At 41.4% G+C, this 16,650-nt stretch overlaps 1 protein-coding gene across 3 annotated transcripts in view; it reads right to left on the reverse strand.

Annotated features, from left to right (window-relative positions):
- Window positions 1–289: 289 nt before the first annotated feature.
- The window catches only part of ITPRID1 (ITPR interacting domain containing 1), a 46,176-nt gene continuing 29,815 nt past the window's right edge, over window positions 290–16,650 (reverse strand). For all 3 annotated transcript variants that reach the window (XM_086742999.1, XM_086743000.1, XM_086743001.1), the window contains 6 exons: window positions 10,425–10,510; window positions 8,527–10,011; window positions 4,819–4,946; window positions 3,880–3,991; window positions 2,856–3,209; window positions 290–1,904 (listed from right to left, as the gene is read on the reverse strand). In XM_086742999.1, coding sequence (XP_086599125.1) covers window positions 1,848–1,904; window positions 2,856–3,209; window positions 3,880–3,991; window positions 4,819–4,946; window positions 8,527–10,011; window positions 10,425–10,510 — 2,222 coding nt within the window. In that variant the 3' untranslated portion in view covers window positions 290–1,847. The remainder of the gene's footprint in view (window positions 1,905–2,855; window positions 3,210–3,879; window positions 3,992–4,818; window positions 4,947–8,526; window positions 10,012–10,424; window positions 10,511–16,650) is intronic.

The following is a 16,650-nucleotide window of genomic DNA, read 5'->3' on the forward strand; positions in this document are numbered from 1 at the left end:
TTCCCGGGTTTCGGCACCACTTGTTGCCTTTGTTGGCGTGGCGACCACCCCCAGGCCGCTCGGTCCATCAGCTCGCAGACACCAATGTGGTCGACGGCAAATTGCATTTATTGGTAGGTAACGCGGCCTTATATAGCTTGGGTTTACGTCACTTCCGTCTGCTTACATCATAGACTAAATGCTATTGGCTATCATAGACTAAACGCTATTGCCTATCCAGAGAGGGGTCCTATCTTCCCGTACAGCGCGATATCTTCCGGCTGCCAGACCCTAGCTGCCTACACTGCAGCATATCATACCTTCGGAGCTTTTAAGCATCACGCTGCAGTGACACTTGCAAAAAGCCATCTTGCTTCATGGGAGGAATCGAAGCCCTGGCGCAGCTGAGGTAAGGAAGCTTCTTAGCCATCCTCTCTTCCAGGAGACCTTCAGCATTGGCATCATTGTACATCCTTCACTATGCTCTTTATTTGCCTTCCTCCACAAACTGAGGAACAACATCTGCAAGTGCAGTTCACAAGCCAGTGGAGAGAGAAAATACTAAGCCAAATTGACTGCTTGTTCCACCAAAACCTAGGTGAAGGATGCTTTGGTCCTATTTGTATGCTTCCTGAAGATACTATCACAGTTACGAATCTTGACGTATAAACTCTCAAATACTTGGTAGTGCAGAAGTGGTTTACAAATCCCATGTGGGGTCTCAAGAAAGGGGCAAATTTCAACCAGTAAAATTCATGGCCCAGCAGGCTGTGGGGGATCGTCAGTTCCTGTGTTATGTACTTCTCTCCCCCAATCATTTTATTACCCTGAACATCTGTGGAAACGTAGAGGTGCAGGGAGCCTGGAGGCTGCTCAGCATGTTTGACTCCATTTTCTCCTTAAACGTGTGCAAATGCTACTTCTATTTGCACCTTCGCAGAGCTGTGATTTGCAACACCAAAGCCTAAATGACACCTAAGGTCCCTCCAGAGCATTAAACAAACAAGCCAACAGGACATCTCACAGCCTGGCAAGTGCTAAATTGAAAGCAGCAGTACAAACTGCATTGCTTTGAAAATGAACTAGTTGAATTTCTTTGCTGCGATTCAAACCCAAGAGGTCTTTTCTCATGACTTTCTCTGCACAAATCTAGGCTCAGCGCACTCCCTGGAAAACTGAACCAAGATTCTGATTCAAGGTTTATAATATAGAAAATTCTGTGTTTCTAATCTCATTTTGCTTTTAATTGGATTTATGTGATGCAAATAAGAAAAGAAAGAGAACAGCCAGGAGACTACCTACAGCAATAGTTTGACAGAGCAGGTGTTTAACATTTTATACCATCAGTGAGCTTCTGATTTGATACTGACAGCAGATACAAGCCTCACAAAATTAGTCAGAGGCAAGTTAGTAGCAAGTTAAAAGCTAGAAAATTTCTAGGGCTCTACAAAGTAGTCTTGGCTTGAGGATTATTATTGGTTGAAGGACTGTGTTAAAATAACTGGCTATGACAATACCTTCTAGTAGTATCTCTTGGGCTGTCTGTAAGTTCTTAAGTTTCTTCTTAAAAATAAGATCTCTCCTCTTCCTTTTGAATGACTTTGCAAAGAACAGCCTTATCCCACGTGATTGCCAATAGAAGTGTAGTAAATTTTGCAGTCACAGAATAGCAAAATACATAGCACCTCTCTTCAAAACATCCTTTTAAAATGCCTCCTCTTCTGGCCAGTCATCTCATTGCAAATGAAACTGCTGGGATCAGAACTTTCTATAATGCAATGTTGTGTTCATTTGTTTCTGTGATATACCGTGTATTTCAGGAAAAAGGCCACAATTATTCAAAGCAAAATCCATCAGTCTGTCCTCCATCAGTCTTTTCCTTCTGCTGAATCATTACCTAAAGAATTTTGGAATGATTTCTTCAACTGGAAAAAAAAAAAAAAAGGAAAAAAAAAGTGTTATTTTTTGGTGTGTTTTTAGAGAATGACCAAGATTAGCCTTAACAAAAAGGGGTGCAAACAATGACAAAATGTGACCTCAAATATTTCAGTTCCTTGTTCCTCACTGTCTACAGTTCTCTTTCGCTGAATTATGTGCTAAAGAACCTGCTTCTGACTGATAATATCAGTGGTATTATAAACATAAATCAAGAAAGTAGTATAACACTACAATAAAGAGCATTCCATCCCATGGTGTTTACATGAAGTTTAAGTAGAATTTAACTGTCATGGTTCATTTAAGAGAATGATCAATCCTTTAAAAATTGTGACACATGCTTAGGTGGAAGAGACTACTAAATCCTAAGGCAACTATCTAAGATTTTCTAGACCTATTTCATGTTCAGAAAGGCAGCCACACTTTTTTTTTTTTTTTTTATGGTTACATTGTGAGATCAGATCAGTCAGAAATGCTGACTTTGAATTTCTTCAGAAAAACAACAAACCTTCCAGTTCATTGCCTTTACTGTCCTTGTAAAACTGGGTAATTGTCTCTGCAAATTGAAGCCATAAATTACTTATTTCACATGATGGGAGAGAGTTAAATATACTAATTAGTCAAACAGCTGCATTCAAAGTTCAAGCAAGCCAAATACCATCCATGTATTTATACATTCTTCTCTTTGGAGCATCTAGATCATTGCCACAGTTTACTGAGAAATATCAAGGCAGGTCCAGTCCCAGTTCTGCCTGTGTTTTCTATGCAGACGGAAAGTGCCCTGAAACACAGGCTCCGTCCCTTCAGACAAACGTATGGCTTAGCAGGAAAGGGTCCTGATCTAGGCTGTGGCAATGAGACACAGCATAATAAAATGGCATTGCAGGTCAGCAATCCCTTCCACTTAGCACCTTGAGGGTGAGACTGAAACATCTCCTTACATTGTGTATAAATGCCTTAATGTTTGTTTTTGCTTGAGGAGGTCCTTTTATTTCCTTTTTACTGGTGGAGAGCTCCTGCAGGGCAGACTCGGCTGAACTTGGCTCAGGTGTTGTCCTGGTAGGAAACTGAGCTGGGGGTACCCCAGGCTGCTGGGCAGACAGCGAGCCTGTTGCTGTGGTGGTTTTGCCAGGAGCTCTTTGGAGCACCATTTCTGAACAACCACTTTGAGGATGTGCAGTGTCAGCAGCATCTGGAAATGCTTGTTTATTCTGGGGTTTTCTTTCTCCCTTCCAATCAGAGAGTCCGAGCTCAGAAAACAGATGGGATTGTTCTGCTAGTAACTGGTCCAGCTGCTGCAGAGAAAATAGAAGGAAAAGCATATTGCAGTAATAAGAATATAATAAAAGGAATCAAGCAGGATGCACAAGAGTATATGAACCATGCCTGCTTCTTCTGCTTGGTCCGAAGAAGACGTGCAATATCTGTCAAATGAGATGTTGCCATAAAAAGGAGAAGAAAAGCCTAAAGGACATTTTATTCCAACAGATAGCTCTAATTGCCCAATGGAAAATCTGCAAATGGACTTCAATCTGTGGTCAGTGCAATCTTGACCCTCTAATCCAAGCTTGTAATGAAAGAATCAAAGACAAGTCCCCTGACAATCATTTCTTTACCTTTCCTTATCAAACAGAGAGCTAGTCCAGAAAAGAACAAAACCAATAACCATTTTACAATAATTATGTAGGCTGGGTGCCTGTCCCCTTCTTCTGGAAACCAAGAGCAGAGTAGGATACAGACACTTTTTAAAATATTGTCACTTTTTCTGAGATGATTGAACTCAAGTAGAATAGCCTAGAAGAAAGAAGGTCAGAGATGTAAACTGTAAGTCTGTTATTGGAAATTCTCCTTTTCTTGGCACTGAAGGGATTGTTCAGATGTAGGGTTAGCACTTCAAACACTGAATAGCAGGACAGGCTTGAAACTCTCCCCACACGAACCAGAGCAGTGGCTTGTGCAACGTACCATAAGGATGCTCTCCTTGACCTGCCAAGCTCGATTGTTCAGCTGAAATTGCAGCTCTGCAACCTCCTGACGAACCGCTCGTCGTAAAAGTTGCAGGTCTCTGCCTTCCTCCCTGTAGGGACAGCAGCGAAAGCACATTTGAGTGAGCAGTGAACACCCTCCTCCTCCTTAGCCCCAGTGTAATGCCTGTATTTCCCTCTGTTCCTGTCCTGTTTTTACCCATGATCACAGGATACCTTACAAAATAATAAATAACAGCCCTTGTCTTCTTGACTCTCATTTCTTTGATTATCCCAGTTGCAAGATTAAACATGTTGTAGTTGCAGAGCCAGCTTGAGTCTGGGGAGGTTTATCACTTCTGATTTATCACCAGCAAAAAGACTGCGTAAATGCCCTACCTTCACGCAGCTCAAGAATGGAAGCCCCTAGTAACTTTTTACGAACCTGAGGCTTCTTGGTCATCACTGTGAACTTGGGCTGAGTCCATGAAGAGCTAGTTCAAGTTTTCCTGCATCGTCCCTGCACTGATCATGAGCACATGACCTAAATGGACTGATTTGTCAGAGATCACTTCTATCTCCTTCCCTAAACCCAGCATTGACCTGGGATATTGAGCTTCAGCTGATGGACATCTGTTCCGGAGTTCCTATTGCTATTAAAACATAGTATTTCCATGCTAAAAATCTAGCCTACACCTATGGAGCAATCTTCCACTTCAAAATGTTTGTGTTTAAAAACCTTGAACAGTGTGGAGAGAAGCCAGACTTTCCTCTGAGAAAAAAACCACATCACACCTCCTCCACTTGCAGGATGCCCACAGTGGCACCTCACTGACCAGACGTGCTGTGGTAACACAAGTGACCAGACACATTACTTGTGCCCATGGGCTGTTACTGATGCTAGCTTTGGATTTCAGAACGTGTGCTGGGCTGCCATTACCTTCCTTCATCTGGCATAGCGTTGGAAAACAGGGCCTGCTGTTCGGTCAGGTGCTGTTCAGTCTCACCCAGCTTCTCCGGGAATTGCTGGCAGGAGCTCTTCATTGCTTCTATTTCATGGAGGGTACACTACACAGAAAAGCAAGGAGACACCCCACTTTACTACTTTTCTTTGAGCACTTCCATGTCAAATGCCTTTGAAGCTGACAGCGCAAACGGCATGGGTCCTCCTCTTACCCACACAACAGAGACTGTGTGAGCAGCTGCTTTGAAAGTCCAGATGGCACTTCAAGTGAGTTTGCTCTGGATGCATCTCTTGCATCCCAGTCACCACCTTTTCTCCTAATGCATGTAGGATTAAGTCTTGGCATTACTCCAGCCAATGAGAATTTCATTTTTGCCACTGAAGGGGAAAAGGACTTTGATCAAAGATCTGATACAACATGCCAAGTTCCGATTTTTTTTTCACTGTTGTCAGACATATTTGAGTGGGATGAGTTGCTATGGTTTAATGATAGGTTAAATTACTGTCAACTGGATGGTAGAAACTGTTTTGAAATGGAGAAAGAGGGAGAGAGGGAAGGTATATAAGAACTATGAAAAGGAAAAGTGTCTTTCCTAATGGTTTCTGCTAAGTATCACACTGATAATTTCTCATCTATTACCAGTTAGAAGCATAGAACTGGATTTATCTAACCAAATGCAGACATTTAACCAAACAAATGTACATGCAAGTACTGCAACAGAGCAATTGTTCTCATTCTGTAACAGGTCAGAGGATCTATGCCATAACTGTGACTCTTCACTGACAGAAGGCATCTAGTATGACTGCTCAACCCTGTAGTATGCTACATCTACCCTGATGTAGCCATCTACATCAGCAATGTCTCAAGGCAGGGGATATGAATGAGTAGGATTGGTATATCAAAAATTATAAGAAGATTTGCAAGTTACTACTTTGTAGCACAAGACTAATACAATGGCAGCCCACTAGTGACATCAAAATGTCTAAGTTTCTAGGCACATTAAAGACTTTTCCTTAACTTTTCACACCTTGTTCAGGACAGTAATGCAGATAGCATAATCCAAATTATTTTGGAGACAATATTGTCTGCCTTCTGAAAGCATGCTCCCCAGTTATTCTTGAAACTGCTCTGAGTGCAAGAAGTTGTTAGGCATGTTCCCATCTTGGCAGATTTTGTTCTCTTGTAAGCCATGAGAAGACAGAGTAGAAACCTGCACTCCACTGCTGACCACTGTAACTGGTAGGGAACAAGAGGTATGTTTGCAAAGTATAGAAATGCCTGATCTCCTGGGTTCCTGCAATCATGTCATTTGATGCTCTCTTCGTGTTTGTGTGCTTGAATGTGTTCCTCAGTCCCAGCAAGGCCTGAAACATGAAGAAGCCCTCCCTGCTGGGGGATCACCTCAGATACAGGGCAAAAGATGCTCCCCATGCATTTCAGAAACTTCATTCTTAATCTCCATTTCAATGCAGCTGCTATGTCAGGCATACTCCTGGGGTGCATGACCCAGGGAGAAACCACCCCATAGCAGTAAATTAAAAAATGTAACAACCCAAACATCCATGAGATTGTGCTAGAAAGGGCTAATTAGAGTCTAACAGTGGTCTGATAGCACCAGTCCTGTGACTGCAACGGAGGTGAGCTCTCCTGTTTCTGCTCCATGTGGAGCACAGCTGGTGCTCTTAATGCTGTGGGTCAGGGCAGCAATTGCACCCCATTGCGGCAGTCAGATCTGTTATGAGCACCCTCAGAGTAAGTGTTGTCTGATTGCTCATTTGCCCCCTACCCCGAACTTCAATCTTGATCCTCTCAGACAGTTTTCTTGTTCCTAGATGGGAGCGCGTGGGGTGCAAGTGAGCAGTGCCCACATACATAGTAATCATGATTTCTTCTACCTGCTGCCAAATCTGAGCAGAGTGAGGACTTCTAGCCATCAAAAAAAAAAGCGTACCCAAATGAGTTTGAAGAGTTCCTGTCATTCAGGTCACTAAGAAGAAGTCAGTGGGCCACAGACAAATTTCTTCTTGGTTCCTCAAGGGTAATAAAAACCTAGAAAGCACCATGCAAAAGATACAAGAGGCACAATGTCGGTAGGTTTGGTAAAAAGTTGTGCCAACCCTTAGAGATGAGGTATTGGCAGCTCCCCTGGCACGGCCTCTTTGAGCGTACCACAGAGCACAAGTTCACATGGATTTATTCAGAGTTTAGGCTCAGGATGGATGGAGGGGGTACTAACTGTTCCAGTCTCCTCATGCAAGACCTTGTTTAAAGTAAGGTACAGGTAAACGAGGTAAATTTACTGTCTAACTGTTGCTCCATGGTGGTTGCATTCCCCATGCCTGCCCTTAGTAAATGGGATATAATGAGAGTAAGTTTCTCTCAGTAAAAGATGTAGAAACTACCTCAACTTTAATGCAAAGTACAGAGCAGGCATCGGTGCATTCTCTACTGAGTGACTAATATTCAGTAGATTCACTCACTGCACAGTGACTTGGGTGTGGAGCCATATCCCTAAGAACAGATCTTGGATAGCAGTAAGGTGAAAAGTCTGTTCCTCCCACATTCCCTGCCCACAGAACAGAGGAGAAAAGTCACCATTAGCCCCCGTTAGAAGAGAGGTACCAGGGTGCTCCATCCATGGGAAAAGGCTTCCCGGTCCCCAGTAAGGTACTGACTCACTGCCATCTTGTGGCAACAGCACGGTAGATGACAAAAGGCCTACACACTGCTCAATGTACTGCTCAAAGACAAGACAGTGCAGATTTATATATTCAATTATGTGGAAACATAAAATTCACTAGTTTCACTTCCCGGAACTTGAATAATTTTCTTCCCCAATTTGTAGAACGATTCAAGTTTCATTTCCTTATGAAGAGCAAAGACAAGAGGAAAAATGGAAACACCTGCAAACTAGCAGGAGGTATGATGCTCCTTCCACATTTTTTCTCGGGATGCAAAAGCCACTCCTGACTCCCTTCCTTGCTTTCTTCCCCGCCACACTCTGAGTCTTTCCCAACTTTTGAGAACCCTCAGCAATTCTGAACAAAGAAATAAAAAAATCTGGTGACTTTTTACTGTCGGTATTTTTATTGCAAATATTCATCTTAGTGGGACTTTAGATTTAATGCAGGTTTCTTATTCTACCATGGTAAAATGGCTCGAGGCTCTGCAAAGTTGCAGCTCACGTTGATTTAGAGTAGTCTGGCTTATGGTATCGGTCTGGGTGTTCACAGTTAGTCTTTAATAAAGACTAAGTAATATAACTTAAATGAGTTCTCAGTAAGAGGATTACACTAAGTCATGTAACCTTGCATTTTCTACAGCCCAATAAGTTAGTCAGTTACTGTAACTCGGCTGATTCACAGGAACTCACCGAAACTCATTCTCATACCTCAGCTCTTCATTTGACCTGTAGACTTCATCACCCGGTTCACAGTAACCATTTTAAGACTGACCTGATATACATGTTACTAAAACAAGCAACCCAACAAAACTGAAGGTACACAGATTTGCCATTTCTGTCCAGAAGGGAATGCTGCTTTCCCCATTCATTTTCTCAGTCGTGTTCCCAAGATATGTCTCACTAACGAAGCAAGCATGGCTGGAGAGGAAAGGAAAAGGAAACTTGTACATTTAGCTCATAAGGGTGTTAGCTGCCCACGTACATGAAGAAACCTACTCACCAGAGCAAGATTACGCATTGCAGTGTCCTGTAGGAGCATCAGTGTTTTCCAGAGCTGCAGCTCTGTGGTGGCATGGTTTGAGCAGCAGCCCATGAGGTTTTGGGGAAAGACAGCAATGGGAAAGGTCCACTGGCAGCAGCCGTAGCAGCAGCAGCAGTGACAGCAGTGACTGCCCTGTGCACCCCTGGTGCCAGAGGTTTCACCCCAGTGGTGTAAGCTGTATTTGCCACAAAGCACAGTGTCAAGAGAGGCTGATTTTGTCAGGTGAGTGTGGGGTGGATAAAGCAGTGGTAGCCACCTGGGTTTCCCAGCATGGATGTCGGTTTGGCTGGAGGCTTCAGTGGTCTGCTTCACACCGTCCCTCAAAGCCGCTGGGTCTAACTGTATGAGAGCATCACCCTCAGAGAAGTTCACAGGATCTTCTCTAGCAAGGGTCTCACGGAAAGGAGCATTTTGCCCTGTGCACTTCACCCTTGAAGTAAACTCCAGCCCTGAAGACATCTGAACAGTAACAGATTTCAGAGGAGCAGAAAACATTTCATCACTTTGGACAGTGTCTCCTTTTTCTGATTTGTTAGCGCCTAACATCTTCCCTGTGCTACCAGTCTTTTGATCTTCAGATGAACTTAACACAGACCCTTCTGCTAGGCAGGAGAGATGCCTCTGAGATACTTGTGGAGAACAGCTTGAAGTGGCACTGCTCCAACTTTGCACTGCTGAACCTTGCTGTGGAGTTTCTGGGAGTCCCATTTTGGGTGAGCATCTTGTATTTTTTGAATCACCATCTGTTTTGCCAAACTTCTGACCATTTGTCACCTCATTCACTGCAAGCAGGGTACCATCTTTGCTGACCACTTCCATACCCCACCACAGTCCTTTAACATGTTCTGTACGACCTCCATGGGCACTTTCACGACATGCAGCTCCAACATCCTTTTCAGTCAGGCACCTGTCACCTTCATGTTCACCACTGATTTTGCTCTCACTGATGACTGCAGGGTTTATATCAATCAGTTCAGTGAAGGTTCCATTCACCTTTCTGTGTCCTGTTCTAAAATATAAATGATGATTGAATTTTGAGGAGCTAGGATCTTCTTCATCCCTATTATTACTCTGAAAACAAGGAGTATACTCTTTTATGCACTCTTTTCCCAGTTGCTTTCTTCCAGTTTTATCCTCTCTCCTGTCCATGTCACATAACATTTCTTGTACAAAACTCTGTGGTCCAGCATTACAGGCCTCATACTCTCCATTTTCTGCAGTCAGAAGCAGATAAGTCTCTTCTCCTTGGTCATGGCCTGCTTCTGTTGATCCAGGTACTGTCAAAATGCTCTCACAAGCTGTAATGAAGACCTTAGCAACACAATCACCTGGCTCTTTTTGAAAATCTTGATTTAATATTGGAAACTCTGTCCTATGTGACAGAGCTGTTTCTTGATTGTGGATATCAGAAATAAAATTAATCTTTCCTGATAAAGACACATTCTGACGGAAAAAAAAAAATTAAAAAAAAAAGAGGAAAAAAAAAAAAGGAAGGAGTAATTGACATATTATACTTGTTCTATCACACTGCTTTGCCCACCACTATGTTGCCATGGGCACCCCTGGGCACAGAGGCATCTTTAAATACATATCTAAACATCTTTAAAAACCCAACGAACCAAAGAATCAAAGATTCTTGTAATATTTCTTCTCTAATGCCTTCAACAAATCTTGCATTAGTGGGGTGGAAGAGTTGCATAAAGTTCTGAGAAAGCTTCTCACTTTCTGAGGTTTTCTAGGACAATGAATTTGTTTTCATGAAGACGTCATGACTACATTATTTTTTTTTTAATGTTACTTCAGCCAGGGTTATGGAGTTTTTATAGACCCACCAACAACCCTTGATCATTTCTTACTTGCAAAACTACAGGTTCTGGCAGCTCCTCCATGAACCCACTGCTGTCTGACTGGCAGCTGCTTGTTCTTGTCACCATCACCTCTCCTGGGGAAAACAAAAGGATAGGAAAAATTAGGAAGAAAGGCAGAAAGCATCACTAGGCCAAAATGAATACAGAGCTAAGCAGGAGCACTTTAAATGCACATTTAGAGAAATATCCTTGATCCTGGCCAGAAATCTGCAATATTTCTACAACCAGAAAAAATAACAAAATGTGCTTAGGATAGCTACTGCTGATGTTACTAAGCACTGACTGATTCACCAGTGTGATCATCAACAGCAGATTTCAGATTTTGATATATTCACGCCACATACACAATGTAAATAACCTATAATGCAGCCAATCACTTGTTTTCCTTCGCTAAAAATACTGACTTTTGACTGCTAGAACTGGCTCAGACCAAGTCTGACATACCTACATAGTTTCGATGGCTTCAACCAAGTGACTCCTGCAGGGAAAGGGAGCGACCCTAGCCTCTCCCTAGACCAGTTTGTGTCTACTTTGAGGCACTGTCTATTATCTGTGTTGGTTTTAGTCTGAGGACACGAAATCACAGTAATAAGTAGAGATGATGCAGGGTTGCATAGCAAGATATAAAGACAAGAGGAAGATATTCTAGATTTACTCCAGAGAAGGTTTCTAATCTAGCAGCCACATTATCTGGCTAAATCAATTCTTACCCCAGCTTTAGCAATTACATGATACAACATGAGCTGTCTGATTTAATGAGTCAAACCCAAACCTCTTTCAAAGTACAAATGATTGAGAGTAAGTCCTCAGTTATCCTGTACATCCAGTACCTCCCAGCCCATGGATAACTTGCACTTTCAGATAACCTTCATCCTTAGATAAAGCCCTCATTCTCAGACAGCTGGAAGCAAAACAGAAGTAGAGTTGGGGGAGCAGGCTGAGGAAGTCTGCTGGGGGAGGGAAGGGATGGAGACAATCTGAATACACTTCCTCTCTTGTTCCTTGCATATATAACAGCTTCTGAATCCCAAGACCTTTTATCTTCTGGTTATATCCATGAAAATGTGACAATTCATTTAGCAATTCTGAGGCCTGAGTTATTAATTTTAATTCGTGTGAATTGGAAAATGCAAAAAAAAAAAGAAGTCTACAAATTATGTTTTCATGCATTAACAGACTATGGGCTTTATTAAATGTATCTTGGGCATCAAATAATGAAAATCACACAATCTATTTGTAGGCAGGAACTGTAAAATCAAAACCAGGTATCATTTTATGGTTTTAAAATTAATTGCATTGTGAGTTCTGTTATCTTCAGCAGCATATCAGTCAGTCCCTTTCCTATTTTGGATGAGAAATATGTGGTTCCCATCTCACACAAAACAAAATCTACAGTGAAGTTCCTGAAAATTGCCTGTTTTGTGGGTGGTCTCAAAACTCATCCTTGCAGTTTCCTACAAACAACATTGTGGTTCAGCTTCTCCCCCAGGGAGACTGCTCTAGAGATTCTCTAAACTTTTTTAAAAGCTGTTTCAATTACCCTTTGCATCTTTGCCAGCTGTTGCTTCCAGTGTGTCGGTCTGGCCTATAGTTTTCTGTACATAAAAATGACGAAAAAAAGGCTTAGGAAAATTTTGAAAAGCTGAAATGTTTCAGCTGCTGTAGTTCCAACCAGTTTGAGACTCAAATTATTTGAGCCTCAAATACTCAAATACTCAATTGTACTCTACAAACATAAAAACTGACCTTCAAATTTTGAAGTTTGCAGAGTTAGAAGGCCACATTATCCGCAGACTACCTAGTGTTTTAAGTTGCCTGTTTTTCTCCTGAGACATGCAAGTTACCAAAGTAGCTAGCATGCTACTAGAAATTACATGTAGGGAAAAACTCCATAACTTTTAATGGAAGAGTCACTGCTATCAAGATTCATTTTCTGATCTGGTCAAAACCAGGTGACTATAGCCAGATTTGACCCATTTATTACAATAAATGTGACGCATCTGTTCTAACAACACAGTCAATTGTCTTTGTGTATGGCAACCATGCAACATTCCCGCCCATGTTTGTATTCATGCACTAGCTGGAGAACTACCCAAAATATCTGATGGTGGATTCTGAACTGATCTTTAGGCACAAGGTGAGACATTAAAGACTGGATGAATTGTCTGCAGATCAAGTTAATATCGCTACAGTTGGGCTATGGAAGACCTCCATGTGTCTCCCTGGACTTGCCCTGGAAGGAGGTGTGGTGTGTGCTCTGCTATCATGGCTCTCACTGATTAAACGTGCAAGGTACATACATAAATCAAGACTCAAACCACTCTTAAAGGCTGTCTGTGTATGTATTTAAAATGGTAATATAATAGCACTTAATGACTGTTCTGAGCATAAGTTCAGTTTCTACAATTTTTATGTTAGCAAAATAGAAACCTGGAGAACCATGTTAAGCACAGTTCACCTGTGCTTGTTACTGTGATTTTCTGTCCTCAGACCAAGTAATCACCTTCACCTGAGTTAGGCCCTAATTTGCACCTGCCTACATATTGGATGTGTAATGAACTCATACACCTAGAGTAAAGGCTTAAATTCCCCATATAGCCAGTGCAAAGCAGTGTCTCTGAGGGTCTGAGCTGTAGTTCCTTTCCAACTACATTCAGATGCTTAATTTAATCATTACATCCCACACTGACTTGCAAGATCCTACCCAGTGTGCCAGGCTCTGACGAAGGTAGGCAGGTGAAGATAAGGAGTTTTTAAAAGATGAGATGTTTTTCTAACTCTCTAACACTTTATTCAAAGCCAGTCAAAATTCCCTTGATTTCAGTGGAAGTCTGAAAAAAAAAAAAAAAGATTTAGTAAAAATGAATATGGGCCTCCAATTCAAGGTGAGATGAAAAAGCTATGAAGAGATTCTCAAAGTGCTCCCAGAAGTACTTCAAGCTGAACAACACATTCCCAGGAGAAATGCAGAGCAGGGCTGTGTTTGCAAGGCAGGTTGCACTGCAGGCTGGGGCCGTGCTGAAACTAGATTAAACATGATAGCCTTTCCAATTTGAGGCAGCTCAGTTTCAACCTGTGGAAATATAGTTTGGTTTAATGTCTGTATACCAGAGCCAAGTAATGTTTGCATAATGGAGGCAGCATTTGCATACTGGGGAAACCGTGTTTTGGGTGAGGAGTGGGCCAATCTATCACTTCATTTCCTCATACTGTCCCAAATAGGGGTTAAGTGAGACTGCAAATTAGACCATGCCTGTGTGAAATTCTCAGTAATATTAAGAGGTTGCCAATGATAACGGTAGTGTTTCTTGTCAGGCTCTAATACCTAGTGAGGATACCCACAGCCTGAGTTTCTACAAGGAGATTGATTCTTTGCAGGGGTCCAAAGTAGGTCTTTGCTAGGGCTCCTAGGACAAATTCCTCTATCTACCAGGTTTCTGAAAATGTCCAGGCTGGATGCCTGGATGGTGGTTTGTCTCAGAACAAACTAGCATCTAAAGCCCTTCCAGCTGTGGCCAAGGTGACCTTAGGAACACTACTTCTTCACAGAAACAATTCCTTATGTTTAAATGAACTAAAGTCTTTTAGCAACCAGAAGATTGTCTTTAGGAGTGATACAAGATGGCCAAAATTTACATAGTTTATTGTGACATTTTAAAAAATGCTCTTGCCTTTCTCTTTCAAAGACTTTTTTTTCCCCTTTTTGAAAGAAACCACATTTTTTAATTTGAAGAAGAAAGGTGAAAAAAATGGGTTAAATCACTTGAACATTAAGCAAAACGTATTTTCTTTCTAGTCTACCCAAACTGCTTTTTCCCCTCATCATTTGGTTCAACCACTGAACCAAAATATCAGTTCTCCTAGTGTGTGGAGACACCCAAACCTGATGCAGAGCATCACACCAAGGAAAGATAAAGTATGTTTGGAGAAGAAGTAGAGACGCAAACCAGTATTCAACTATGAACTAAAAATTACAACTCTGGGCCCTGTGCGGAGAATACATCTGGCTATGCTGGAAAGAGGAAACCTGAGAATTGCCCCTGAAGACCTTGGTGAGGAAAACCTTGGCTCTTTGCCTTTCTGTGCTAATTGAACTGGGAGAGTTTAGCTCCTGCATCCCATTTCTGTTCTGCCTGAATTTTAAATAAAAATAGGTTAGAGGAACTTAGTAATCAGGTTTCTGCTTCATTTTGTATTGTATAAAAAACGTACATGCCTTCCAAAGCTCAAAGGTCTCACAGCTTTCCAGCCCTTTACTTCATCAAACCAATTTCATTAAGAGACTTTTTCTTTCCCCTTATTTGCATGCAGATGCAGGGGCTTCCATTTTCAGCAGCCATCAGTGCAGGAACTTTCTGAAACTACTGGGCTCCTAGGTTCACCATTAATGAAAGGATATTCCCTAATTAGTAAAAAAATAAGTGCTGGAGTATGGTTTGACGCTCCTCTGAAGACTCTGCAGCTGATTTTCTGTGGACTTGGCTGCAAATAACACAATCTCTTTCTAGTTTCCAGCCTGGAGAATACATGCAAACTGCAAAAGACGCCATGAGAGCTACTGTACTGCTTGTAAATAATGGCACATTTTTTTTTTTTGCATGGCTTTTGAATCACATTAACATTGATTAATGCACTTCTATATTTGGTTTTCTATATCTTTTGATTATGTGGGGAAGCATAGGCAGAAAAACTTCAAATGCAAGAACATTTGTGCAAATTTGAATTTTAAATTTACAAATTAAAATCTGCACTGTTCATCCTGTCAGAGGAAAAACCAGAATGGCCAATTGCAACCTAGCAATGTTGTTCAAATTTTAGATATTTTTGTAGCTATTTAAATGTTGCTAGCCATTGATGGGGAGAAATATTTCTAAAAATATCTGCTATATACATGGGATTAAATAACCCACAGAAGCCACAATTTAGTCAGATATTTTGTAAAAGAAAAAGAAGCCTGAAGTACTTAGAATAAGACTCTTCCACTTCACTATATAAGCAAAGGCATTTTGCAATGAGTCGCACAAAACTCTCAAGGCGTTAGCTTCACTACAGCTTAAACACTTAGGCTAAATTCAGCAGGGAAACAAGATTCACACTTAAGTCTACATATAATATTCCCATACCCAGAGTTAAAAGGACACACAAATATCTCACTGATTGGGCCTTATGAAGCATGCCTTTTCAACAGTAGTTGAATTCAAGAGTAGTCAACTGCAGTAAGAGATGAGGAAAATGAAGGTGACACCATGTCCACAGAAAGTGCCAGAACTTAATAGATATTTTATTACATTCTGGATATTTTGTGCTTTGCTTCTCAAACACAGGCATCAAATACTCAAAAGTACTTGGTCCACCAAAGCTGCTCAGCACTATGGCTCTAGCGGCAGCATGTGGACAAAGTGAAAGCTCTGATTCTCCAAAACATTGTAACATGGAAAGCAAAAAAATCAAGAATTTCTGTCCTATAGGACAAAAAAAGCACTTTCAAAAATAGATTTTCAAACAGTATTTTCAAGATAGAAGTAGGTTCATTTCGAGTGGTTACTGGATCCTTCCCATTTAGGCATTTCGCACTGCCTGCTCTGCAAATTGATAAATCCGTATGTTACCCCTAACAACACCGCCCTGCCTGTGGCATCGCACAAAATGATGTTGCAGGATGAGCTGGCTATATGCTAGAGGCGTACATCAGCTGCATGGCACAGTTACAGATGGTCTGGTCCCTGTGATGGAAGAACTGCTGCAGCTTACTTCCCTCTTCTGCTACTCAGAGAGGATAGGCACCATCAATTTTAAGTATCACACTCTATTATACGGACATTAAGAGCTAATAAAACTCCCCTGAAAATACGTATTCTGCATAAGCCACAAAGAAGCTTTTTCTTTTTTTTTTTTTTTTTTTTTTTTTTGTGATGTTATCCAGAATAGTGGGCTTTCTGAAGCTCACTCAACTTTGGTGCACCAGAAGAAACTATTTTGTACAACTTACAGCATTTCAGGTAAAGAAATGTTGCTATTCACATCAGTTTCCATGCATGTGGCAAAACTTCATCTTATGGTTAATGTTTCATAAAATCTGCTTTGTTCAGAGTCTACTGTGCTCTCTGTCCTTAGTTTAAAAAGTAGATCCCATAGGCAACTGCACCGATTACCGGCTGTTGACTATGGACATAAACATTTCATAAACATTTCCCAAAGGAAAAGTCTACTCTTA

The sequence above is a fragment of the Chlamydotis macqueenii genome, chromosome 2 (assembly GCF_036417535.1).
Source record: "Chlamydotis macqueenii isolate bChlMac1 chromosome 2, bChlMac1.mat, whole genome shotgun sequence".
Lineage (NCBI taxonomy): Eukaryota > Metazoa > Chordata > Aves > Otidiformes > Otididae > Chlamydotis > Chlamydotis macqueenii.